We start from the raw sequence: 26,909 nt of genomic DNA on the forward strand, positions 1-26,909 counted from the left end.
AAATCTGGTCAAACTGTGGTCAAATTGTGGTCAAGCAATGGTCAAACTAATTATTCAAGAAATATTAGTGTTACTAAATAATTTTTTTTAAACAATAGTTTCAAACTCAAAAAGTGAAATGTGTCACTTCATGCTCAAGCAAAATTCCTGAGGGTTAATTGGATTGACATCTTACTATTGTCAGGAAAACAACAAGTGCAGACTTGGAAACGAGGGAGAATAGAACCCGGAAGTTAAGCGTGCTTAGGCTGGGGGAGTGGGAGGATGGGTGACAGTTCGGGAAGTTAGATGATTTGGAATGATGAGGGGTGATTAGAGATTAGAGGATAAATTGAGTAGTGATGAGGGGTGGTGATTAGAGATTAGAGGTTAAAATAATTTAGAAATTTGAAAACCAAAAAAATTCAAAAAAATTCAAAAAAAAATCATAAAATTTCCTTTAGTCCCGGTTGGTGTTACCAACCGGGACTAAAGGTGGAGCTCCACGTGGCCGCGGCCTTTAGTCTCGGTTCTAGATAGAACCGGGACTAAAGGGGGCAGGCATTAGTCATGACCCTTTAGTCCCGGTTCATGAACCGGGACTAAAGGCCCTTACGAACCGGGACAAATGCCCTGTTTTCTACTAGTGTGGATTGATACCTTGGTTCTCAAAAACTGAGGGAAATACTTATGCTACTTTGGTGCATCACCCTTTCCACTTCAAGGGAAAACCAACGCAGTGCTCAAGAGGTAGCAAGTGACATGTATGAAAGAATTATCAAGGTGGCTTTGCCACAAATACAATGTCAACTACATGATCATGCAAAAGCAATATGACAATGATGGAGCGTGTCATAATAAACGGAATGGTGGAAAGTTGCATGGAAATATATCTCGGAATGGCTATGGAAATGTCATAATAGGTAGGTATGGTGGCTGTTTTGAGGAAGGTATATGGTGGGTGTATGGTACCGGCGAAAGTTGCGCGGCACAAGAGAGGCTAGCAATGGTGGAAGGGTGAGACTGCGTATAATCCATGGACTCAACATTAGTCATGAAGAACTCATATACTTATTGCAAAAATCTACAAGTAATCAAAACAAAGTACTACACGCATGCTCCTAGGGGAAGGGTTGGTAGGAGTTAACCATCGCGCGATCCCGACCTCCACACATAAGGAAGACAATCAATAAATAAATCATGCTCCAACTTCATCACATAACGGTTCACCATACGTGCATGCTACGAGAATCACAAACTTTAACACAAGTATTCCTCAAATTCACAACTACCCAACTAGCATGACTCTAATATTACCATCGTCATATCTCAAAACAATTATCAAGCATCAAATTTCTCATAGTATTCAATGCACTTTCTATGATAGTTTTTAGTATACCCAACTTGGATGCCCATCATATTAGGACCAATTTTATAACCAAAGGAAATATCATGTTGTTCTAAAAGACTCTCAAAATAATATAAGTGAAGCAAGAGAGATCAATAATTTCTACAAAATAAAGCCACCACCGTGCTCTAAAAAGATGTAAGTGAAGCACTAGAGCAAAATTGTCTAGCTCAAAAGATATAAGTGAAGCACATAGAGTATTCTAATAAATTCCGAATCATGTGTGTCTCTCCAAAAAGGTGTGTATAGAAAGGATGATTGTGGTAAACTAAAAAGCAAAGACTCATATCATACAAGACACTCCAAGCAAAACACATATCATGTGGTGAATAAAAATATAGCTCCAAGTAAAGTTACCGATAGACGAAGACGAAAGAGGGGATGCCTTCCGGGGCACCCCCAAGCTTAGGCTTTTGGTTGTCCTTGAATTATATGGGGTTCCATGGGCATCCCCAAGCTTAGGCTCTTGCCACTCCTTATTCCATGGTGCATCAAATCTTTACCCAAAATTTGAAAACTTCACAACACAAAAAACTCAACAGGAAATCTCATGAGCTCCGTTAGTGCAATAAAGAAAAACCACCACTTAAGGTACTGTAATGAACTCATTATTTATTTATATTGGTGTTACACCTACTGTATTCAAAATTCTCTATGGTTCATACCCCCCGATACTAGCCATAGATTCATCAAAATAAGCAAACAACACACGAAAAACAGAATGTGTCAAAAACAGAACAATCTGTAGTAATTTGTAACTTTAGAATACTTCCGGAACTCTAAAACTCCTACCAAAATAGGAAGTCATAGGAAATTTGTCTATTGATCTAATGCAAAACTAATCAACTAAAAAGCACGTTTCTGTGATTTATTAAAATTATTCTCGTGCGTGCAAAAGTTTCTTTTTTTCAGCAAGATCAAATTAACTTTCACCCAAGATGATCCTATAGGTTCTACTTGGCACAAACACTAATTAAAACATAAAACCACATCTAAAAAGAGGTTAGATGAACTATTTATTACTAAACAGGAGCAAAAAGTAAAGAAAAAAAATAAAATTGGGTTGCCTCCCAACAAGCGCTATCGTTTACCGCCCCTAGCTAGGCATAAAACCGAGAATATATCTAAGTATTGCCATCTTTGGTATTCAATTCATAAGTGGCTCTCATAATAGATTCATAAGGTAATTTGATTTTCTTTCTAGGAAAGTGTTCCATGCCTTTCCTTAATGGAAATTGGAATCTAATATTTCCTTCCTTCATATCAATAATTGCACCGATCTTTCTAAGGAAAGGTCTACCAAGAATAATAGGACATGAAAGATTGCAATCTATATCAAGAACAATAAAATCTACGGGCACATAATTCCTATTTCCAACAATAAGAACATCATTAATTCTTCCCATAGGTTTCTTAATAGTGGAATCCGCAAGGTGCAAGTTTAAAGAACAATCATCAAAATCACGGAAACCTAACACATCACATAAAGTTTTTGGAATCGTGGAAACACTAGCACCCAAATCACACAAAGCATAACATTCATGATCTTTAATTTTAATTATTAGTAGTAGGTTCCCACTCATCATAAAGTTTTCTAGGGATAGAAACTTCCAATTCAAGTTTTTCCTCATAAGATTGCATCAAAGCATCAACGATATGTTTGGTAAAAGCTTTATTTTGACTATAAGCATGAGGAGAATTTAACATGGATTGCAACAAGGAAATACAATCTATTAAAGAACAATTATCATAATTAAAATCCTTGAAATCCATAATAGTGGGTTCATTGCTATGTAAAGTTTTGATCTCTCCAATCCAACTTTTACCAATTTTAGCATCAAGATCTAAAAACTCCGAATCATTGGGACGCCTTTTAACTAAAGTTGAATCATCTCCAGTCCATCATTATCAAGATTCATATTGCAAAATAAAGATTTAATAGGTGACACCTCAATCACTTTTATATCTTCATCATTATTTTCATGGAAACTAGAAGAACACGCTTTTACAAAGCAATCTTTCTTAGCACGCATCCTAGCGGTTCTTTCTTTGCACTCATCAATGGAAAATATCATGGCTTTGAGAGACTCATTGATATCATTCTTAAATGGAATAGATCTAAGTTTCAAATAATCAACATCAAGAGAAATTCTATCCACGTTCCTAGCCAATTCATCAATCTTAAGCAATTTTTCTTCAAGCAAAGCATTGAAATTCTTTTGAGAATTAATAAATTCTTTAACACTAATATAAAAATCAGAGGGCATCTAATTAAAATTTCCATATGAGTTGTTGTAGGACTTAATATATATTATTAGAGGAATTACTAGGAAACGGCCTAGGATTAAAGTTTCCTCTATAAGCATTGTTACCAAAATTATTCATACCAACAAAATTCACAACCATAGATTCATTATTATTCTCAATCAATGTAGACAAAGGCATATCATTGGGATCAATAGGAGCACTCTTAGTAGCAGACAATTTCATAAGTTCATCCATCTTTCCACTCAAAACATTAATCTCTTCTATCGCATGAACCTTTTTACTAGTAGATCTTTCGGTATGCCATTGAGAATAATTAACCATAATATTATCTAGGAGTTTAGTAGCTTCTCCTAAAGTGATTTCCATAAAAGTGCCTCCCGCGGCTGAATCTAGAAGGTTTCTAGAAGCAAAATTCAATCCGGCATAAAATTTTTGTATGATCATCCATAAATTCAAACCATGTGTAGGGCAATTGTGAATCATTAATTTCATCCTCTCCCAAGATTGGGCAACATTCTCATGATCAAGTTGCTTAAAATTCATAATATCGTTTCTAAGAGAGATGATCTAAGCGGGAGGAAAATACTTAAAGATAAAAGCATCTTTGCAATTATTCCATGAATCAATACTATTTTTAGGTAAAGACTAAAACCAAGCTTTAGCACGATCACTAAGTGAAAACGGAAATAGCTTTAATTTAAAAATATCATTATACATGTCTTTCTTCTTTTGCATATCACACAAATCAACAAAGTTGTTTAGATGAGTAGCGGCATCTTCACTAAGAAGGCCATAGAATTGATCTTTCATGACTAGATTCAACAAAGCAGCATTGATTTCACAAGATTCAGCATCATTAAGAGGAGCAATCGGAGTGCTAAGGAAATCATTATTATTGGTATTGGAAAATTCACACAATTTAGTACTATCTTGAGCCATCATGACAAGCAATTCAACACACAAGCACACAAGAGGCAAGCGAAAAAGAGGCGAACGGGAAAGAGAGGGCGAATAAAACGGCAAGGGTGAAGTGGGGGAGAGGAAAACGAGAGGCAAATGGCAAATAATGTAATGCGAGGGAGATGAGTTTGTGATGGGTACTTGGTATGTCTTGACTTGAGCGAAGACCTCCCCGGCAACGGCGCCAGAAATCCTTCTTGCTACCTCTTGAGCACAGTGTTGGTTTTCCCTTGAAGAGGAAAGGGTGATGCAGCAAAGTAGCGTAAGTATTTCCCTCGGTTTTTGAGAACCAAGGTATCAATCCAGTAGGAGGCTCCATGCAAATCCCACGTACCTACACAAACAAACAAGAACCTCGCAACCAACGCGATAAAGGGGTTGTCAATCCCTTCACCGCCACTTGCGAAAGTGAGATCTGATAGAGATAATAAGATAAGATAAATATTTTTGGTATTTTTATGATATAGATTGGAAAGTAAAGATTGCAAAATAAAGTAGATCGGAAACTTATATGATGGAAAATAGACCCGGGGGCCATAGGATTCACTAGTGGCTTCTGTCAAGATAGCATAAGTATTACGGTGGGTGAACAAATTACTGATGAGCAATTGATAGGAACGTGCATAGTTATGAGAATATCTAGGCATGATCATGTATATAGGCATCACGTCCGCGACCAGTAGATCGAAATGATTCTGCATCTACTACTATTACTCCACACATCGACCGCTATCCAACATGCATCTAGAGTATTTAGTTCATAAGAACAGAATAATGCATTAGGCAAGATGACATGATGTAGAGGGATAAACTCAAATAATATGATATAAAACCCATCTTTTTATCCTCGATGGCAAAAATGCAATACGTGCCTTGCTGCCCCTGCTGTCACTGGGAAAGGACACCGCAAGATTGAACCTAAAGCTAAGCACTTCTCCCATTGCAAGAAGGATCAATCTAGTAGGCCAAACCAAACTGATAATTCGAAGAGACTTGCAAAGATAACTTAATCACACATAAAAGAATTCAGAGGAAATTCAACTATTTCGCATAGATAAACTTGATCATAAACCCATAATTCATCGGATCTCGACAAACACACTGCAAAAAGAGTTACATCGAATAGGTCTCCAAGAAGATCGAGGATAACTTTGTATTGATATTCAAAGAGAGAGAAGAAGCCATCTAGCTATAACTATGGACCGGAAGGTCTGTGGTAAACTACTCACAACTCATCGGAGAGGCTATGGTGTTGATGTAGAAGCCCTCTGTGATCGATTCCCCCTCCGGCGGAGCGCCGGAAAAGGCTCCAAGATGGGATCTCATGGGTACAGAAGGTTGCGGCGGTGGAAATAGGGTTTCATGGTGCTCCTAGGTGTTTTCAAGGTATGCAAGTATATATAGGCGAAGGAAGTCGGTTAGGGGAGCCACGAGGGGCCCGGACGCGCCCACCCCCCTAGGGTGCGCCTTGCACCCTCGTGGCCGCCTCGACTGCTTCTTGACGTCCACTCCAAGTCTCCTGGATTGCGTTTGTTCCAAACAGATCGTTCCCGAAGGTTTCATTCCGTTTGGACTCCGTTTGATATTCCTTTTCTTTGAAACACTGAAATAGGCAAAAAAAAAACAGCAATTCGGGCTGGGCCTCCGGTTAGTAGGTTAGTCCCAAAAATGATATAAAAGTGTAAAGTAAAGCCCATAAACATCCAAACGGGTAATATAATAGCATGGAACAATCAAAAATTATAGATACATTGGAGACATATCAGTTAATATGAGGTGTAGGGACCGGTCCTCCATAGATCGGGGGAGGGGGAACCGAGGCAAAGGTTCCCGTCCCATTCTTGTTGAGATCAGAAGAAGTTTTAGTACCTTTAGCCTCTTCCTTGCCGGAATTAGCCTCCGATTCTGATGCAGTGGAATTAACCACAAGCAACGGATCAGGTGAGGTTTTCAACCCCTCAAGTAATTCTTTAACCACAGATTTGACATCAGTTATCATAGACGTCTTAAATGAGGCCATAGCCTCATTTAAGTCTCCCCAAGTGATCAAGTTCAACTGCACGGCCTCGGGCACTTCAACCCCAATCCCACTATCATCAACCATACTCTTCGGGTGGTGAAACCCTTAATAAAGAGACGAGGCTCTCATACCATTGAAAGGATCGATATGGTTGACTAGAGGGGGTGAATAGGCAACTACCAATTTTTTAGATTTTCTAAACAAATTAAGATTACCAACAAATAGGTTGTCTAGAACTGCAACTAGGTGAGCAACCTATATGGTGCTAACAACACAAGCAAGTAAAGGATACAACACAACAATAACTTGCACAAAGTAAAGGTAAGAAATAACCACAAGTGAAGCCGGTGGAGACGAGGATGTGTTACGGAAGTTTCTTCCCTTTGAGGGGAAGTACATCTCTGTTAGAGCGGTATGGAGACACAATGCTACCCAAGAAGGCACTAGGGCCACTGTATTCTCTTCACGCCCTCGCACAATGCAAGATGTTGTGATTCCACTAGTGATTCCCTTGAAGGCGGCGACCGAACCTTTACAAACAAGGTTGGAGCAATCTCCACAACAAGCTTGGAGGCTTCCAACAATTCCACAGAGCTTCACCACAATGGAATGTGGCTCCCAGGTGACCTCGGCCATCTAGGGTGCTCAAACACCCAAGAGTAACAAGATCCGCAAGGGATTAGCGGGGGGGGGGTCAAATTTCTCTTCCTGGAAGTGTTCTCAACCAATCCCTAGAAAATCAACAAGTTTGTTAGCTACAGAGAGAGATCAGGTGAAAATGAGCTTTGGAGCAACAATGGAGTTTGGGGGAGGAAGAGGTAAGTCTTCTTGGGTAAGAAGACCCTCTTTTTTAGTGGGGGACAAATCCAACCGTTATGCACCTCTCAGCCCGCAAGCAAGCGGTACTACCGCTCCAGGAGCAGTACTACCGCTCCCTAAAGGATGCACGGGAGATGAGAAGAACAGGGGAAAACAGAGGAACGGCCGGTGGTAGCCGCGGTAGTAGGGGCGGTACTACCACCTCAACTACCGCTGCTACAACCGCCTGTTTTCGGGGGGAAAAGCGGTAGCATGGTATTAACCTTGAGGAACTACCGTTATAACCCGACATGAAAAAAATCGAGGTCCCAACCACGAGCGGTAGTATGAGCAGGACTAGCAACGGTACTGCCGTCCATAGGCGGTACTACATCTGAAGTCCGCGGTACTACCGCTTGCATCTTTCATCCACTTCTTCGGTACAAACGATGGACAACTCCAAGGAAGCGAAAAGTGGCAAAGGGTACAATATGAGTGTGTACATGTTGATTCTACCCGAACTTTTTCGAAGCGGACCCCCTCTTGATAGTACGGTTTTCCCTACGACTCAAGACCACCAGAAAAGAATCGTAGGAAAGAAAACCGTCTTCACTTGAAACTCCGAGGGGGACGAATCGTCTTGCACCAAATGCTTGAACGTCTGAAAAGCTCAATGCACACAATTAGTTCGCAAACACATTGTCATCAATCACCAAAACCACTTAGGGAGAAATATGCCCTAATAACATACCTTCTAAATAAAAATATATATGTCAATTTGATGGGAATAATTGTCATAAACATGAAATGCAATAAATAGTTATAAAAGAGAATATATGTACCACAGCCAAATTATAAACCGGACGAGGGCCGACGGCCAGATATCATGACCATGGCACTATGTATAACAAACAATCATACAAGTAAGAAAATTATACAAGTAACTATCGAAATCATACAAACATGATATATATATATATATGATAAGAGAACAAGAGGCTCACCAAGGTGGTGACGGCGACGAGACGGTGCGGGCGATTGACGGTGATTACGACGGGGACGGGAAGGCATTAAGTAAACCACACCTACACATATGCAAACTAAGAAGTTAATTTGAGCTTTGCATACAAATCAAACAAACTCCCACATAATTACTCCTAAACTAAAACCCGCAAATCACTATACTTATAGAGCATTGCACGAGTTAATCTAGCAATGAGAGATGAAAGGACAAAGTTGCTAAACTTTGTGAACACTTGGATAGATGGGGTGCCTTCAAATCTTGACAAAAATGAAGGATGAGCTCGAGCAAGGTAAAAACAGAGGAGAGAAAGGGGAAAACACAGAGAATGGGCTCAGGCTGGACGAAGGGTTTATATAGGGTCATTTTTAGTCCCGGTTGGTTATATAAATCGGGACTAAATGTCCGCCTCTACTCCCGATTTGTGATATAAACCGGGACTAAAGGGGCTCGTGAGGCCCAGCCTGACGCCAGCCTGACACCACCCCTTTCGTCCTGACTATAGGTACAAAATGAACCGGAGCTAATGATGGTCATGCCCCCCGACCGCTCCTAGCCGTTAGAACTGGGACTAATGATCACATTAGTTCCTGGCTGATCCAAACATAAGGTCTGTTTTCTACTAGTTCCTGGCTGATCATTTCAACATCAAGGAACAATGGCTTAAGAATTAAGATACATCGGTATCATCTGTCTCCGATGTACTCCCTCCGTAAACTAATATAAGAGCGTTTAGAACACTACTTTAATGATCTAAACGCTCTTATATTAGTTTACAGAGGGAGTACTCTATAATCTCATCAACATTTATGTACTCTATAATCTCATCGAGTAATCAACGATGAGTTTAAACACTGACGCCGCGCTTCCGCCTGCTATTACTGTATTTATGTAAGTAGATAGCCAACCTAGAATGAGGAATTCTATTCGTAGTAATAAATGGTGTGCTTAACTCTAACAGAGAGGAGGGATTGATCCATGGAACCCGTCGCTCGCTTTTTCTACAAACATTGGATGTATGTATAAATAATACTACCCACTAACATGAATGAAACGAAAGTATCATAAAATTACGGGGTATATATCGAGTTGACTGACTACATCGATCTGAGCGAAACTTAAAAGAAATAACTCGGGCAAAGAAAACTAATACTACTAGCCGCCCAGCATGGGCATAGCTCATGCGCAGATCTAGAGGAGTTGACATGCTGACAAACCTTCGTTAACTTAATGAAAGTGCAGGCAGACATATGCCTGCACGGCTGCACATTTCAATGACATTTTAACGTAAATTATCATGTCCCGAAAAAAGAAAATTTAAATTATCATGCAGGGGGACAGAGCATGCAATTCGCTTGTACGGATCAACACCAAGTTACCTAAATTAATGAACACTCTCGGGTCGGGAGAACTTTTGTTTGAGTAACGTGGGACAAACATGGTGATTCTTGGAAAGCCGTGAGTTGGCAGTACATTATACTGATTTGCTACAAAACTAAGTCTACTGGAAATGTAGTAGCTGGCTACTCCCTCCTTTCTGGTTTGCATGACTTAGGGCGGTTGTAATGGGAGTATCATAGGTAGCATCATGCATGCCAACTAGGCAAATTTGATGAGGTGGCATAGGATTAAATGATGAAAAAGAGGGTTGAGTATCATATCATGATACTGTATCATATTAAATGTTGTGCTACTATGTGTCGTGCATGCTAATAAATGAAGTCATCTACTCTCTCCGTCCGGGTTTATTAGGCCTAAAGACAATTTCTCGTAGACCAAGACACATCATAATTTGCTCATATCAATTCTTCAATTCCACTCTCAATGCACTCTCTCACATGCATGGAGCCAATGAAAAAGCTCGCATGAAGTGTATTAATTTCCCAATCATGACACGAACAACAATGCCTTTCAATGCAACCAATAAAATGGTTGCATGCATGCACCTTTCCAAAGCAAGGCCTTATAAAAGGTGACATGCTTGTGGTGTTAAGAGGCCTAATAAATCCGGACGAAGGGAGTATGATACTAACATATGATACAATGCACTATGGACGTAGTATCATACATGAAAGGTGCATTAATTGTTTCTCAAAATGTTATGTTTCTCATTATATGCATGATACTAGTATATGATACTTGCCATTACAACCAGCTTATCTCAAAATGTTATGTTTCTCATTTTACAAGTCTCAATTTAATTGTTTCTCATCACATGTTTAGATTTCAAGGTGCATTAATTCATTGCATGAAAGGATTCAGAGAAAATTGACTAATGCATGTACTTTATTCATGCATGCATTGCAATTAATGCATTGGTAAACACATTTCTTTGAGAAAAATAAGTGCATTAATTAAATACTTTTACAAACTACAAAATTATTTAATCACTTATCATCTATCTTGGTTGATGAGAATTTTAAATTGAGTCCTGTAAACTGGAAAAGAGGTAGTAGAGTAGATGATTACTTCTAGATGGCAATGTAACTACTGGCAATATAATGACTTGCTTGATACTACCAGTAGTCGAGCTACCCAGCATGTGAACAGCTCATACACAGATCTAGGTGAGTTTTTTTTTTTGAGGATATTTTCCGATCTATTCATCAACTATCAAGGTATATCAGAAGTAAAAAAATTACATCTAGGTCCGTAGATCACCTAGGGACGACTACTAGCACTAGAGCGAACCAAAAAAGCGTCGCCGTCTTCATCCCTCCCTCATTAGAGTCAGGCAAACCTTGTAGTAGACAACCGGGAAGTAATCGCGCTAAGGCTCCATAGAACCAGCACACCAGAACAACCGCCGCTGATGAACAGAAGCGTAGATCGGAAGGATCCAACCAATAGACACACGAACACAGACGAAAGAAAACAAGATCCACCCAAGACGAACATCGACCGAATTCCGCGAGATCCGTGAGAGACAAACCTCCACACGCCCTCCGACGATGCTAGAAACACCACCGGGACAGGGACAAGGCAGGGAGAACCTTATTCCATCTTCAGAGAGCCGCCGCCGCCGTCTCGCCTCTCTTAGCAAGACACAAACCCTAACAATACTCGAAAGAGCATGAAAAAATGGAGCCCTCCTGCTGGCATGGGCCGGGATCCACCATGCCTCCATGGTCCTAAGACCACAGGAGATGAGGTAGACCAACGGCGGCACCGGCAGGAGGCACGAAAAACCCTAGCCAAAGGGCCCTCTTTCTTCCCGTGGAAGAAAGAAAACAATAAGCCTCCGGATCTAGGTGAGTAAACATAGTGACAACCTCTTTGTTAACTAATCAAATGGCAGGCAGCCCAGACCTATATTGTACTTTTTCAAATTCTACAAAAAACTACAGTTGGGCATTGGCTTATTGTTTCCAGGGTAAAAGGAATCATTTTTTGGGATAAAAAGTGTGGAATTATTTATAGCAACTAAAAGTGTCAGTGAACATAAGATTTTCATGTGGCTATTGATCATCATAGGTTATGATTATAGGATAGTCGAGTACTAAAAATAGAACACAGTTATCAATCCCATTGTTGTTTGTGTTGATGAACACACAAGGCAATGATGAATCCTAAAAGTTTATATACTAGATCATCTGCTAAGGAAGACTACTACGCAGTAATGTTTTTGCAAGGTCCTCCAATGCACCCTAAAAGTATTTTCAACATGGACCCTCAAACCGCCCACAACCATTCGAACTGTGTGGTTCAGACGTGTTTTCCCATCCAACGTCGTCCTGTATTGGTTCGCTCGGCGGTTCGGACGTCAATTTTTTTTGCAAACCGGAAGCAAACTTGGGGGGGGGGGGGCTATGCGGGCGTCCGACCGTTGTCACGTACGCTTCTGACAAACATGGCCCACCCAAAACGATCTCCCTTGACCGCACGCTTTCCCACCTAAAGCGGTCAATACTGCTCCAGAGCGTCAGTGCCGCATTCATGCCCGCCCAAAGTGGATGTGAACTCTCACGTTGTTCCGGCATTGAAGGAGCGCAATGACCGAGAGCGCCGCTTGCAGGTGCACACGATTGCTTCGCGTTCAAACGTCGGATCGTCGGTCTGCCTCCCTACAATACACATGTGCGGTTGCCAAGTAACCTACTCCAGTGCCACCTGTCATCTGTCGACCGCTCACCATTAACCACCGCATTGTTTGACCTGCTATCCGCCTGTTATTTAACCTTTAGGCCCAACCATAGTTGCATCCAACCTCCTCCGCTCCATATATCCCCTCGGCACCATGCCCTCGATGGCCTCCTCAATCTCCGAAGCTCTCTAGGACAGCGTCTCGTGCAAGCAGCAGCAGAAGAAGATCACCGCCATTGAAGGCGGCTGGTAGGACGGCAGATGGATGAACTCATTGGAGGTCGGCGATGCTGACGCCACAATGGAAGAAGCGGCCGACAATGAGCCGGCGCCATCGTCCTCGCCGGCCGATGTCAGCATCACCATAGGTGAGGCACGTGCTCAATACACTAACGTGGTGTGGGCACAGTGGGAGACCTTGTTCTTGCAAGCGAAGACCGGCCAAGCCTACAACCTCCGCCTCCTCGATGAGCACTGGCGCACAGAGGAGCAACTCGCCACCAGCACGGGTATTGCGTTGGACATGGACGTGGGCGGGCAGGAGGCACTGTTTGACTCCTACCACTCCGCTCGCGACATTCGTCGCGACCGCTGGCAGTACTACCTCCATCAGGTAGAGTTAGAAGCCGCCTTCAAGAAGATCAATGAGATGGCAGATGAAGTGTACATCAGGAAAAAGGATGAGGATGATGTCGCCAGCTCGGACACGGCTAAGTCCCATCGCCACGACCACGAAGCCGACACATCTACGGGCTCCACCGACAGGAAGGAAAAGTAGAGTTTGGGAGGTCGCCGGCGCCCGGGTCCTTGGAAGGCCATCACTGCTCCCCTCCCATTGAGCAGCTTGGCAGGCTCATCATCATAGGCCAATTAGCCGCAAGCAGGCTGCAAAGGCTGAGCTTCATTTTCCGGGTCTCATGGCAGACGAACATGGGGAACGGGCGCTGACGGTTATTTAGACTAGGTTTAGCATACACTTTACTTGAAATATGTTGAAATGTAATGAATTTTCTCCGATTTAGATGAAAAATATCTGGTTTTATGTAAAAAAATATGTAAACATCAGCATATGAATATCGTCTCGTTTGTTTAAATATGCATCAAATTTGTTCATTTTATTGAATTTCATCAGAAATGTAACCAAACATAAGCACGCGGCTAGCTTTGGATGACCGCCTCCCTGCATATGTGTCCGGACATGCGTGTCCAGTTTCGGGGTAGGCGTTGGGGATGCCTAACATGGTTATTGGCCCCAGGGCCATCACGTGCATCACCGGCCACTCATTGGATTAGTGCTACTGAACGTAAAGAGCAATCCGTTTAGTCTTCTTAATTGCACCAGGTTCGAGTCAAGTTAACAGACCCCGTAGCTCTTCTTGCCCTCTCATTTTTACCCAACTGCTAGATCTTTGTAGATATAGAGGCAGATCTCAAAAATCCTACACTTACGGGAAAACTGCTACGGACTGATTTCACGGAGGGATGTGTCCTTGTCTCAGCCATAAATTCTTTCCCCCTTGATTTTAACTGACCCCACCTACTGATTTTAACTGGGCCATGTCACCCTGTAACCCTCTTTCCGTGAGACATGTCCCGTAGATGTAGCAAAGCTCGGCAGATCTTTACAGATATAAAAGAGTACTCTATTTTCTTGGAAGTGCTATTTAGTTTTCTTAATTGCATCAGGTTTCAGTAAAGCTTAACAGATATGGTGCCTCTTCTTGCCCCTCGATTTCTGCCAAAGGCTGGTCACAGTGGGGAGAAATTTAGAAGTAACATCACACACTCCAATACAACTTTGCTTATGTGGTACGTATTTAGTGAAGAGAGAGGTGCTTGTGGTAACTACCTAAGTTACCGGAACATCACACACTCCAAGAAACAATGAGTCTATAACCTAATAAATACATCGTTTGCATGACACTATATAGATGTTCCTACCCATTATGATGATAGTAACATAGTCTAGGGAAATGTGAAATTACTAGTTTATGTTCTTGCCCATTGTGACCAGCCTAAGGTCGGATCCTGATAGACATTTGCCGTATAATCTAATGCTCCCTCACGTGGTATTGCTTGGATCCCAGTGGGCTATCACGTGAAGGCATTAATTGGAACTGTTAAATAAACATTCTATGGACTGTTGTGTTTGGTCTTCTTACTTACAGCCCGCCGGTACTTAGACCACATCTCTTCATTTATATCCAATCTCGTCTGGTAGGCAGGTAGATCCAATCTCGTCTTGGCCCTCTCTTCATTTGTATCCAACCTAGAAACTTACCTGCGTACCTGAAGTTCTTCCAGGTCAGTATTCCATTTCTTCGTCTGCTTCGTATGTATGTTCTTTCGGAATCAATCTTTGATAGCATAAATGCATTTTACGGCAACATATTGGCCAAATATATGAATTATCGAGGAACTAATGTCCCAGTCATTTCCAAAGGAAGTCGTTTGTTCCTAGACTATGATCCGTAGGCAAAGTCTTCTCTTTTGGGAAACATCATGTTTTTGAAATTTTAGTAACTAGTCAAGAAACGTGTATAGTACTTCCAAATTGCTACGAGAGCATGGACTGAGATATTATTACACAACTTGTCATGTTTTTATGTTGTAGCTCAACTGAGCCATACTAATTGAATAGCACATCCGTTGTGGCATATCATTGCTTGAAATCTTTTGTCGCAGTGCTCCTAATCCTATATTGTATCCGGATGATATTTGTGAGATACATTGTATAACATCGTACTAATTGATCGCTAGGAATCTGCAATGCTTCTGACCGTTGAATAACTCTGCCCTGTATTGAAAGAACTATCACATTTCCGTCATGCAATTAGTAATATTTTCGTACAAATTCTTACTGAGAACATATATATATGGAGTGTACCTAAGCAGAGGAACCAAAATTACACTGTATTTGATCTTAATCCATAGGGTGTTTTTGTATTATAGAAATGGATGATGACCAAGCACTTGAATTTGAAGCACTGGAGGGCATACTGAGTGATCCAAGTGCAGAGCCGATCAGGCTATCTTATGGACTTATGAAATTCATCACAGAAAACTTTTCAAATGAAATTGGTCGTGGTGCATTTGGAGTTGTTTATAAGGTATGGTTTGTTCTCAACTGCCTCACAAATGGTAAAATTTCAGAAATTTTCCATGGTGTGGCAAAATAATGCTAACAGCATGGCTAAGACAGGGAGAATTGCAAAATGGGGTGGTTGCTGTGAAGATGTCCAACGCGTATAGTGTTACTGATAAGCAATTCATGGATGAGGTCAAGTGTTTAAAGAGTGCAAATCACAAGAATATAGTAAGATTTCTAGGCTATTGTGCAGATACAAAAGAGGAAATCATGCCATTGGATGGAACATTTGTGATGGCAGGGGAACGGTATAGGTTGCTTTGTTTTGAGTATGTTCCTGAAGGAAACATTCGGGAATATCTTCAACAAGGTAAGTACTGCTTACAACTTTATTGTTCTCTCACTATAAGGATAAGTACGACTTTTTTTGAAGTGGTTTTTTCTTAGGTATAGCCCATTTTAAAGACGTAAACCAACTATGGAATTTGATCACAAATCAACTCTGGCATTAGTTATTCTTTTCCATGATTACTTTTGTAGTCTTATTTCCCGTGGTCGATAAAATAGTTTCCCATTGGGTAAATAAAGAAAGATTTGATCATTTGCCCTCTTTTCCTTCTCCCTTTGATCATTTGTGCTGCCCCGTGAAACTTCCATGTGGGGTCCAGGGCCACCTACAATTGAGGTAAGACAGGGCAAATGATCAAACCATGAAATGATACTAGGCAAATGGAGCTAGTTGGCACACACATGAGCAAAAAAGAAGGAGCGATTGGCCTCCACCATACATTAACTGGTGGGCCTAGCTTAATTTTTTGTGAACAGTCTCTTACTAGTGCAAAGTATGTCGCGGATATCTCGCCATAGTTAGTGCACAAGTGTGGCCCTGATATAAATTCCAACGAATTTTATCAATATAAAGTGCAAAAAAATGTGGGGTCAAATATTCCAAGAGGGTGCTTGGTTTATATTTAGAGGTGGCTTAAAAGCTGGAATGTAACATCCTGGAAGTGCACAAGATATATTATAGGAAAAATGACAAACCTCCATGGAACTAGTGATTGGTCTCACTTGCCGAATTCGAAATCAAATAAAAGAATTTGTGGAGGACATGCCCCATGGTTCTCTCAACTCTTAAAATATGAAAAGTTTATCTCTGAAACAACTAATTCGATTGACAACCTATTTTTGTTGTTGGCTTAGTTGCGATGGGTCTCAACATGACCCATGCCAAATTAATGTTACTTACTTGCTAGATTAATGGAGAATTATAATTACTCATTTATTAGGTTCTAACAAAAAGGAGGGGAGTTGGCCTAGGCAGCAGGTCCAATCGCCGAAGGGTTTCGGCGCCTAGGGGGCACGTGGGTCTATGGGCCACCTCTGGTCCCTCCGCGGGCTCATGCGTGGCTTCATTTGGTCAAAAACTCTTACTCGCTTTTTTATTTTCCGACGAAGTGTTCTGCATGAAACATAATAACATAGAAAGTTTGATAAAACTAGGGGTGGGCATAAAAACCGATGAACTAAAGGACGAACCAAATCCGAAACCGAAATGACTGAACTTCTGGTTTTTAATGCTAGTAGAGAAAAAAAATCGATTTTTATGTCTGATAACCGAACTTATTTCAGTCAGTACAAGTGTTTAGCATGGTTAACCGAGGAAACCAAAACAGGTCGCGCTATTGCAGGAGGCTACCTAGTGGTATCGCGAAAATCATGCGTCACGTCCATCTTTCGGGCACCCCAATATCTCGCCTTCAGCGAGAGGATAGCAAGTATTTGATAAATGTTGATCAAGCATTCGATCAATGTTAAATATATATAGAAAAATGTTGACCATGTATTAAAAAATGATGAAATTTTTTGATAATGTATATTAGAAATGTTAATGAAGCATTTGAAAAAAATGTTGAACAAGTATTTGAAAAATGTTAATCAAGCATTTGGAAAATGTTAATTGTGTATACAAAAAATGTTGACAATGTGTTCAAAAAATTTAATATGGAATTTAGAAAATGTTAATCAAGCATTTGAAAAAAAAATTTAAATGTGCATAGAGAAAACGTAGACCATGTATAATAAAATTTTAATCTTGTATTTAAAAATGTTAATCAAGCATTTGAAAAAAGTGTGTATAGGAAAAATATTGACCACGTATTAAAAAAATGTTAAATTTGTATTGAAAATGTTAATCAAGAAATGGAAACTTGTATACAAATGCTTGATTAACATTTTTATATACAAATGTGTATATAAAAAATGTTGACAGTGTACTCAAATAATATTACATTTTTATTAGTGAAATGTTAAACTTCCATTGGAAATAAGTTCTTCACATGTATGAAAATTGTAGAGTGAAAACCAAAAGAAAAATAAGGAACAACAAAAGAAAAAGAAAAAGGAGAATAAATAAGAAAACCAGTTAAAAACAATAGAAATTAAAAAAGAAACAAAAACCCTGATGAGAAATGAGAAATAAATAAACAAAATGGAATAAAAAAGAAAACAAACTAATGAAAACCAAGAAAGAAATAAATAAAACCATATAAAATAGAAAGCAAAGAAAAAGCCCAATGGAAACAGAGAAAACCCGGTGAAAAAACAAACCAAAACAACCTGGGAAAAACGTACAAGAAACAGTGGATACCCCCACTCGTAGAAGTTGCCGAAGCTAACTGTTGTGTCACTAATGAATGGTAAGCACAGTGGCTAGCCGCTGTTGCGCTGAACCAGGAGACCAATGTCTGAAAACCTACGCGCTCCATTTTTTGTTAGCCTTTTTACTTTTACTCTGTGTGTGTGTGTGTGAATGGGCTGGTCCGATTAGTGTGACCCTTCTACGAGTCATTCTTTCATCTTGCTTAAGGCTAGATATAGTCGCCGCGCCATCTCTCCGCAGTCCTCACAGGGTCGTTTTCTGTTTGGCGCCCGCTGTGCCGGTTAATGTGTTAAACGCAAAGCGGTGCACACCTTCCCTACGAGCTGGTGAGGTGCAAAAAACGAGTGCGAGGTGCGTTCGCGATGTTTAGATCCTGCAATATACCTGTATTTGAAAATAGGCAGTAACCACCCGCCCTCACCGCTTCTTATGGTACTCCCTTCGTTCCAAAGACAAGATTGGCAGGACCAAGGCAACAAATAATTAGCGTGCGTTATTTTAGGCATTAACCCCTCCAGCAGTCAGCTGATGCTTCGTTTTGCACAGCAGTTATTGCTCGTGAGCATGCAGCCACCATTCCATCGGGTCTTCACCAATGACCCGCATGCATGCATGGTCACACGCGCATAGGGACGCATCGTGGCCCAGATTCATAGTTTAGCCTCCTTAAATTATGATTCAGCAGTTAATTTGAGGGAAAAGGCTACGTGATCTTCAAAGCGGGCCTAATAAAAGCGGACGTGATTTTTTGCTCACGGAACCCGGACGGAGGTAGTATCTTCTTACATTTCTTACTTTTCTTCCCTCTCTCTTGTCTTGTCTTTTACGTCTTCCTTTTTGCTTTCTTTTCTCTCTTTCTTTTTTTTTTTCATAAATCTGTGAACTTGTTCACATCGTTGAGTTTTGTTTTCAAAACTGATGATTTTTTTTCAAAATTTGTGAACTTTTTTCAAAATAAATGAACTTTTTTTGAAAATTGATGAACTTTTCTCGGAAATTTGTGAATTTTTTTTGAAAATAATGAACTTATGATGTCCTGATTGCATCCGGTCCTTGGAAGTGACGTCCAAATTGCATGCGGAACGTTGCAAATTATTATCTGTAGTTGTGGTTTCATGCATGCAAGATGGACGACCCCTAATATATCTTCTTAGCTTAAATTTAGATGGCATGCAGAAATCACAAAAATGAATGAAGAATATACTACAAAGTCTGAACCATCTTATGCTTGGTTTTGTAGAGAAAGCTCAAGGAGACGACTGGTCTGTCCGCTACAATATGATTAGGGGAATTTCTCAGGGTTTGCACTTTCTACACGACAAGCAAATTAATCATCTAGACTTGAAAACAGAAAATATTATGTTGGATGCTGAGATGGAACCAAAAATTACCGATTTTGGTTTATCAAGATTCTTAGGTCAAGGTCAATCCAAGATGATTACTCAACACGTAGTCGGAACATTGTAAGCTAAGCGGCATCTTGTTAATTATGTCTACTTGTTTAATTGGCTTTTTGTTATGATATATCTTATTAACTATCAAACCAATGAATGCAGGCGATATATTGCACCAGAAATCATAGATGAAGGAGAAATATCATTCAAATCGGACATATATGCTCTGGGCATCATTATCATAGAACTTTTAACTGGGATCAGCATGATAAGTCTTGAGAATGTAAGGAGAATCTCACTTAGCCTGCTAACTGAATCTGTTGAACTATGGCAAAATCTGTTCATCTGTACTATCATTACGTATAGAATTTATTTGCTCAATCACCATTGTACAACGTGGCCACTCCTTCCGATTAATATTTGAGTAGAAAAAATATTTTAGAATGATTTTACTAATAAATAATTATATGAGTAGCATCTGACAAGCCTAAGATTTAGTTTAACTAGGTTATACCCCGCGTGTCATTACGAAAATCAGTTGCAATATATTTAAATGAATTTTAGATGTATGAAACATGAATATATGGATATAATACTATATGAACTAACACAATATATATATATATATGTATGTATATATATATATATATATATATATATATATATATCTGATTATTTTTTTGTTAAAAAATATTAATTAAATATAAGTAACTCCTATGCATGTTGAGGTGGGCCATTGGTGATGTGTCGTGAGTGGCGGGATAAGGTGTGTGCATGTTAAAATAAATATAAGTAGCGAGGATAAGCTAACAATTAAAACTTCTTCCCATGCATGTTGTGATGGCCTTTGATGAGGTGACATGTGTGCATTTTAGACATTCCCTCCATTTACTTATATAAGGACACTATGAAATACTCCCTCCTTTCCGGTTTATAGGGCTTATCTCAAAATTTTACTTTTTCCATTTTATAAGGCTCAATTTGGTTGTTTCTCATCACATGTTCAGATTTCAAGGTGCATTAAATCATTGCATGCAAGTATTAAGAGAAAATTGACCAATGCATGTAATTTATGCATGCATGCATTGCAATTAATGCATTGGTAAACATACTTTTTTGAGAAAAACAAGAGCATTAATTGGGTGCTTTTGCAAACTACAAAAAGTATTCCACAACTCACCATCTACCTTGGTTGGTGAGATTTTTGAATTGAGCCTTATAAACTGGAAAGGAGGGAGTATACATTTTGCATCTATACAAGGCCACCAACAGTAATCGAGGCAAAATTAATGATGTTTTCTCGTACTAGCAACTTGTTTAATGCTTGCATGCATGCTGTCATAATGTCACTTATCTACTTCCTCCCCTCAGTTTTCTTGCATGCATGCTGTGTATTAATTATCCTAGTAAAAACAAAAAGAAAAGTTGGGTTGCAAAACATATATTAAATTTTACCTTTGGTACCTGTAATTTGAGTTTGTGGCCTTGTATACAAAAATGGAGGGAGTAATAGGAGTAGCAGGGATCAACTATTTAGGTATATTTAATTAGTGATATGTAAATGGCAAAAATTTAAAGCACATTTTTCTGCAAAAAGGGTGTCCTGAATAAACTCAATCATGTAGTGTCTCTATCAAGTTTAGCTCACTCTGTTTCAGAGTTGTTTCTAGAATCGGCATTTTCATGTAGGTAAATATATATGAAGTGGGTTTTTGCACACTCCAGTCGATTTGCACCTTAAAATATCTCCTCTCTTTATAAGGTAAAAGTTGTGATTTTTTGCTAAACATCCAAGAACTTTAGTAATCATATACCACTTACAGTTGCAAAACTTGACATGCAAATATGCCTACATGTTTCCTGCATTACAAAATTCATACATTTATTCTACATATATTAGTGGGCTGCATGCTATCCAAAATGTGATTCTATTTGTACAGTGTTGCATGCGGCAATATATTTGCACCAATGTTTGAAATTGTACATATATTAGCATGATAAACACTAGATATTCATTCCACAAAAAATATCATGACACTCTGAAGTTCGCCAAGAGCAAAGAGAATACAGCCCAAACCAGTTAGAAATAAGCATTTCACTAAATAGTTTATGCTTATATGACGGATTTCTTTAGGTTTCAGGCTCACCATTTGTCTACAATTTGTTTTCTTTTCAGCAATACAAATCTATTTTCAGATAACTACCAAAACTTGTCAAGTAAATCATGGCATAATAAATGTGTCTGCAATGTACATATGTTTTTATTTCCTTGTTATGTTCAAATACTTATGCATGCGAGAGTGCTGCCAATGCATGTCTAAACTTATTTTGCAGTGGGAGGAATCATTATTCATCGTGGACTGCCCGCGAGCGAGGAGGTGCACTGAAATAGCTCGAAACTGTGCGGACCGCAACAAACATAATAGACCTACAGTGCGTGAAATAATTAGTGACCTAGAAGAGCTGGAGAGTGTGATTCCACGGTCTTCCGTAAACCAAGTACGTATGACTAATTCAAGGCAGAGCTGTCGCTTTTGAGGAAGGATTGTTTGGCCAAATTCCATTCAATGCATAATCTGGTCCCTAATTAGCCTACTTAATTATAGTAGGATTTTTATCATAGGTGCTACTTGCACGCACATATATATTTCCAATTGCACATAGAGCATATATAATCAGCTTATTACAGGTGTATGATATGAGGCAATTACTACGAGCATATGCATGTTACTCCCTCATTTCCGGTTTATAGGGCTCAATTCAAAAATCCCACCAACCAAGGTAGAGGGTGAGTGGTGGAATATTTTTTGTAATTTGCAAAAACATCCAATTAATGCTCTTATTTTCCTCAAAAATTTATGTTTATCAATGCATTAATTGCAATGCATGCATACATAATGTGCATGCATTGGTCAATTTTTTCTTAACACTTGCATGCAATGATTTAATGCACCTTGAAATCTGAACATGTGATGAGAAACAACCAAATTGAGCCTTATAAAATGAGAAAACTAAAATTTTGAGATACTCGAAAGGTGAAAACCAAATTGAGCCTTATAAAATGAGTAAGCCCTATAAACCGGAAAGGAGGGAGTAACTAGACCACTATGTACGGGCATTACTATACATAGGTGACGGTGAAGAGTGAAATTAATGATGTGCAACGACTTGAAGCTCGAGGGCCTTCAAAAACGAGTTCGGTATGAGTGGGACGATTTGGAGCTCGGCTCCATGGAGGCCGAAATTTTTGAAAAATTCAAAATCCATAGTTTTCAGTTTGATTTTTTTTAAACAGTTGTGCAAGTAAACAAGAATGTGAGGTGTAAAATTTTAGGATGAAATAATTTGAAATGTGATCTGTATGCCAGATACAACAGCCTAGCTAACCAACTCCCGGTGGGTGTGCCATGATCCGAGCCGGCCGCGCCATCCGACGACCACGAACCAAAACACCAAGTCCACCGGGAGAGAAAGTAGGAAGGATCTGGGGAGTGGGCGAACAAGCCAAACACCACCATCTACGTGCATGTGCATGTCATGTCCATGCGCACACATTATTACAACAAAACAGAAAAGCAAAATGACCTTAGACTACACAACTGAGCAGTGGATGAGCTTAACCTAACAGACATAAAGGAGGAGTGCCAGTTAGGAGCTTGCTGCTCGCAAGATAGAGGAGGAGCGCCAGTAGGAGCTCGCAAATCGCTCGACGATGACGCTCAGCAGACCGAGTATCGTTGCCACTTGGATGCCCACGAGGCACGGTCCACCTCTGACTCGGACTTCGACGAGTACATCCATTTGGCCCTAATATATATGAACTAGCTTACCGTTAGTAATGCAAATGTTGTTTGGCTGTTTGTTTCATTCCATGTTTAAGTCCCTCCAATTAGAACTACAAATTTAAAAAATATGCCTCTAATTATTCAACAGGAAGAGAAGAGAACATTTGAACTGTGTGTTACTTGTGTTTCCATCACTTTATTTGTCCTTGTCGCTCATGTGAGTTGGAGTGCTAGACTTCGTTCAGTTGAACATCTAAACCATTTAAGTACTAACCGAGCAAATGATGTTTATATTATTATTTTTCTTTTTTATTGTATCACCGAGCTGAAAAATGCACGTTGACAATAGTGAAAATGAAACGAACAATCAACATGTCAACATGGTAAACCAAAAAATAAAATCAAAGAAAATACAAGATAATTTCAAAAAAAAACTGATTTTTTTGTGCATGATAGATGTTTCAGTGCTTGAGGTCCGTGCCAAATTTCAGCCCATCTGGACAACCGAGTAGCTCTCAGCAAAAAAGACAAGTTTGAGTTTTGTGAAATGGTGTATTGTACATGTAATGTTTGGACACATTTTTTTTTTTTGCTGAGAGGTACTGAGATGTCCAAACGAGCTAAAAATTTTGCGCAGACCTCACACACTGAAACATTTTTCATGCAAAAAAAACTTTGATTTTTTGAATTTTGTTTACTGTTTTATTTAATTATACTGTTCATATGGTGTAGATGTGCCTAGCTCAAAAATGGATATTCGATAAAACGAGAGGGGTGATTTGGCTCCTGAGCTCATCTACACCCCCATGAACAGTAAAATGAAATAAAATATGAAATCTCAGAATTTTCTTTTTTTGCATGATAGATGTTTCAGTGCGTGAAGTATGTGCCAAGTTTCAGCTCATTTGGGCATCTGAGTAGCTCTCAGCAAAAAAGACAAATTTAAGGTCTGTGAAACAACGGACATCTGAGTTAGCTGTCGGTTCATTTGGACATCCGAGTAGCTCTTAGCAAAAAAGACAAATTTAGGCATATATATTATGTCTCGACCACGTGCACAAAAATCACATACACATGCACAAAACTCACACATGCATATATATATATATATATATATATATATATATATATATATATATATATATATATATATATATAATTATCTTGTGTGCAAAATAACTTAGTATGCACACTGGGTAATAACATACAACTAACCATGAGCCCGCATTTGCAGATCTATCAAGTCCTATGACATTCTGCGTGAACCTCTAAAGATTGCATTTACAGGTTCAGGAAGGTAATGAATTTTCCTGTTACAATTTTACCTGGTTAATATTATTTTTATGTATAGATGAAGGGACACAAAGTTAGTCGAAACAAGCTCAGTTAGATACTCCCTCCGTTCAAAAATACTTGTCGAAGAAATGAATGTATAAAACGTATATCTTTTTCAATCTGGATGAAACCTGTATCCAACATACCCATGAATTTCACAATAGATATTACAGCTCTGTCTCGAATCTAGCGGAAATCATGCATTATGAAAACTGTGCCTAAAACAAGGAATAATTTAGATGTTTAGAAATTAAAATTATTATTTATTTATTTATTTATTTTGCGGGTAGAAATTAGAAATCAAATATCTGATGTGCTAGTTTTTGCCCTTTTAAAGCTTCTAACCCAGAACGTCTCAATTGTTTGTAGGCTCGTGGTCGTATACGGCCGTGGAATTTCAGTACTGGATATTGATATGGATATTGGAATTGGAGTTGGATCGCAGTGATGCCTACACAAAGTGTTCCCGGCTGACTATATATATCACTGGTCAAAGTTCCATTTTATTATCAAAAACTACTTCATGTTAGCAAATAATTCGCTCAGACAGGGTCTCCTCAGTTAAAGCGAACAGAGAAGAGTGATACTAGTAGGCGGTCAACAGAGATAAATTCAAATTTTGTTAAGTGCCGACTTCCATGAACTTCCGTACTACTCCATTTGAGCACTGGAGTAATTCGATAATTCCTTGTACACCAAAGTAGCTTCTTACCCATCTCTGTCTCTCTCTTGTTACCTCACTGCCGCACTGGCAATCTGGCAGGCCAGCAAAGCCATGCGACCCAGAAGCCTTTTTTTTCCGACGAAGGGTGTATTTTATGAACTCATAATGATGCATGTAAAGGATATAAAGCACAGTGACCACATACTCGGTCTTTTCATAGTTAGGATGCACACGGTCAACATCAACTCACATATAAACACGTAGACAACTAGCAAAGTCATATTAGACCAAAGCTATACGTAGATGAAAAAAAACTCCAAACTAACCAGATATACGTTCAGCAAACTGTAGCAATAACCAAATCCGCACCAACCGTTTCAGGACACCACAAGACAAGATTCTTTATCAGCAACGCCTTCAAGCAGGAACTGACACTCAACGTCGTCGTCACCGGATCCAACCACCAAAGCTAGAATCTAGGTTTTCACCCTGAAGAATCAATCCATGCACATCCAAGCAATGCCTTCGACCGGAGATGATCGAGGCTGAGCTCAACCACCTGTGCCGGCGTGTGTGGGACTGGCAGGTGACTCTGACCTCTGCCAGCTCATTCACCATGGTCTTCCCGGACGCCATCAGCTTGGGCCTCTGCACCCGCAGCGACGACGTCACCTTAGCCCTCAACAAGCTCGTGGTCAACATCTCTGAGCCTAAGGTCGACCCCAAGGCGGTCGCTGTCCTAGATACCGCTTGGATCCTCGTCGCGGGGCTCCCTCACGTGCCCCGGTCCGAGCGGGTCATTCGCAGTATGTCCAAGATCCTCGGCAAGGTGGTGGTGGTGGATGAGCTCTCCCTCCGCCAAGAGGAGGAGGTCCGGGTCAAGGTCAAATGCTTCGACTCCGACAAGCTCCGTGCCACCGTCCGAGTCTTCTTCAACGACCTGGTATTCGACCTCAAGATCTACCCCGAGCCCCCCAACCACGTCAGACGCCCCCGTTCCTCTAATGATGGGCACTTTGGAGGTGGGGGCACGGACCGGCACGACGACTCTCACTACCGCCGCCCGCGTCCCTCCCGCCACAAGGACCCAGACGACGACGACGAGCGCTCGGGTCACAGCCGCTCCCCTCGCGCGATCCACCTCCGAGTCGTGGGGGTGCGGGTGCTGGCGCTGGCCGCTAGCGTGGGCTGGCTCCCGCTGACGAGTCTATCCCCATGGTGTTGCCAGCTGCCTCCCCCACCTCCTCGGCCGAGAAGAGCGACATCTCCAGCGTCGGCCTCCTCGTCGTCCCGGCCTCCTCGCCGCGCTCTCCCTGCTCCACCCCTGCTCTCGGCTCCCCGCCATCGGCCCTTTAGGCGCTCCCCCTGGTCCTGGCGGCTCCCCCGACGGACGAGCTTCCCCCCGTCGAGCCCCCTCTGTCGGGCTCCCCTGGGGGTGCCTCGT

The 26,909-nt window shown here is 40.4% G+C and overlaps 1 protein-coding gene across 1 annotated transcript; it reads left to right on the forward strand.

The window, feature by feature from the left end:
- The first annotated feature begins 14,740 nt into the window (after window positions 1-14,740).
- On the forward strand, window positions 14,741-25,600 carry LOC119325624 (cysteine-rich receptor-like protein kinase 40). Its single transcript, XM_037599356.1, has 8 exons — window positions 14,741-14,841; window positions 15,490-15,647; window positions 15,740-15,995; window positions 19,528-19,750; window positions 19,844-19,964; window positions 22,016-22,180; window positions 24,701-24,763; window positions 25,171-25,600. The coding sequence occupies exons 2-7, from the start codon at window positions 15,492-15,494 to the stop codon at window positions 24,716-24,718; spliced, it is 939 nt and encodes a 312-aa protein (XP_037455253.1). The 5' UTR covers window positions 14,741-14,841; window positions 15,490-15,491; the 3' UTR covers window positions 24,719-24,763; window positions 25,171-25,600.
- The last annotated feature ends 1,309 nt before the right edge of the window (window positions 25,601-26,909 follow it).

Source organism: Triticum dicoccoides, chromosome 6B, assembly GCF_002162155.2.
Source record: "Triticum dicoccoides isolate Atlit2015 ecotype Zavitan chromosome 6B, WEW_v2.0, whole genome shotgun sequence".
Taxonomy (NCBI): domain Eukaryota; kingdom Viridiplantae; phylum Streptophyta; class Magnoliopsida; order Poales; family Poaceae; genus Triticum; species Triticum dicoccoides.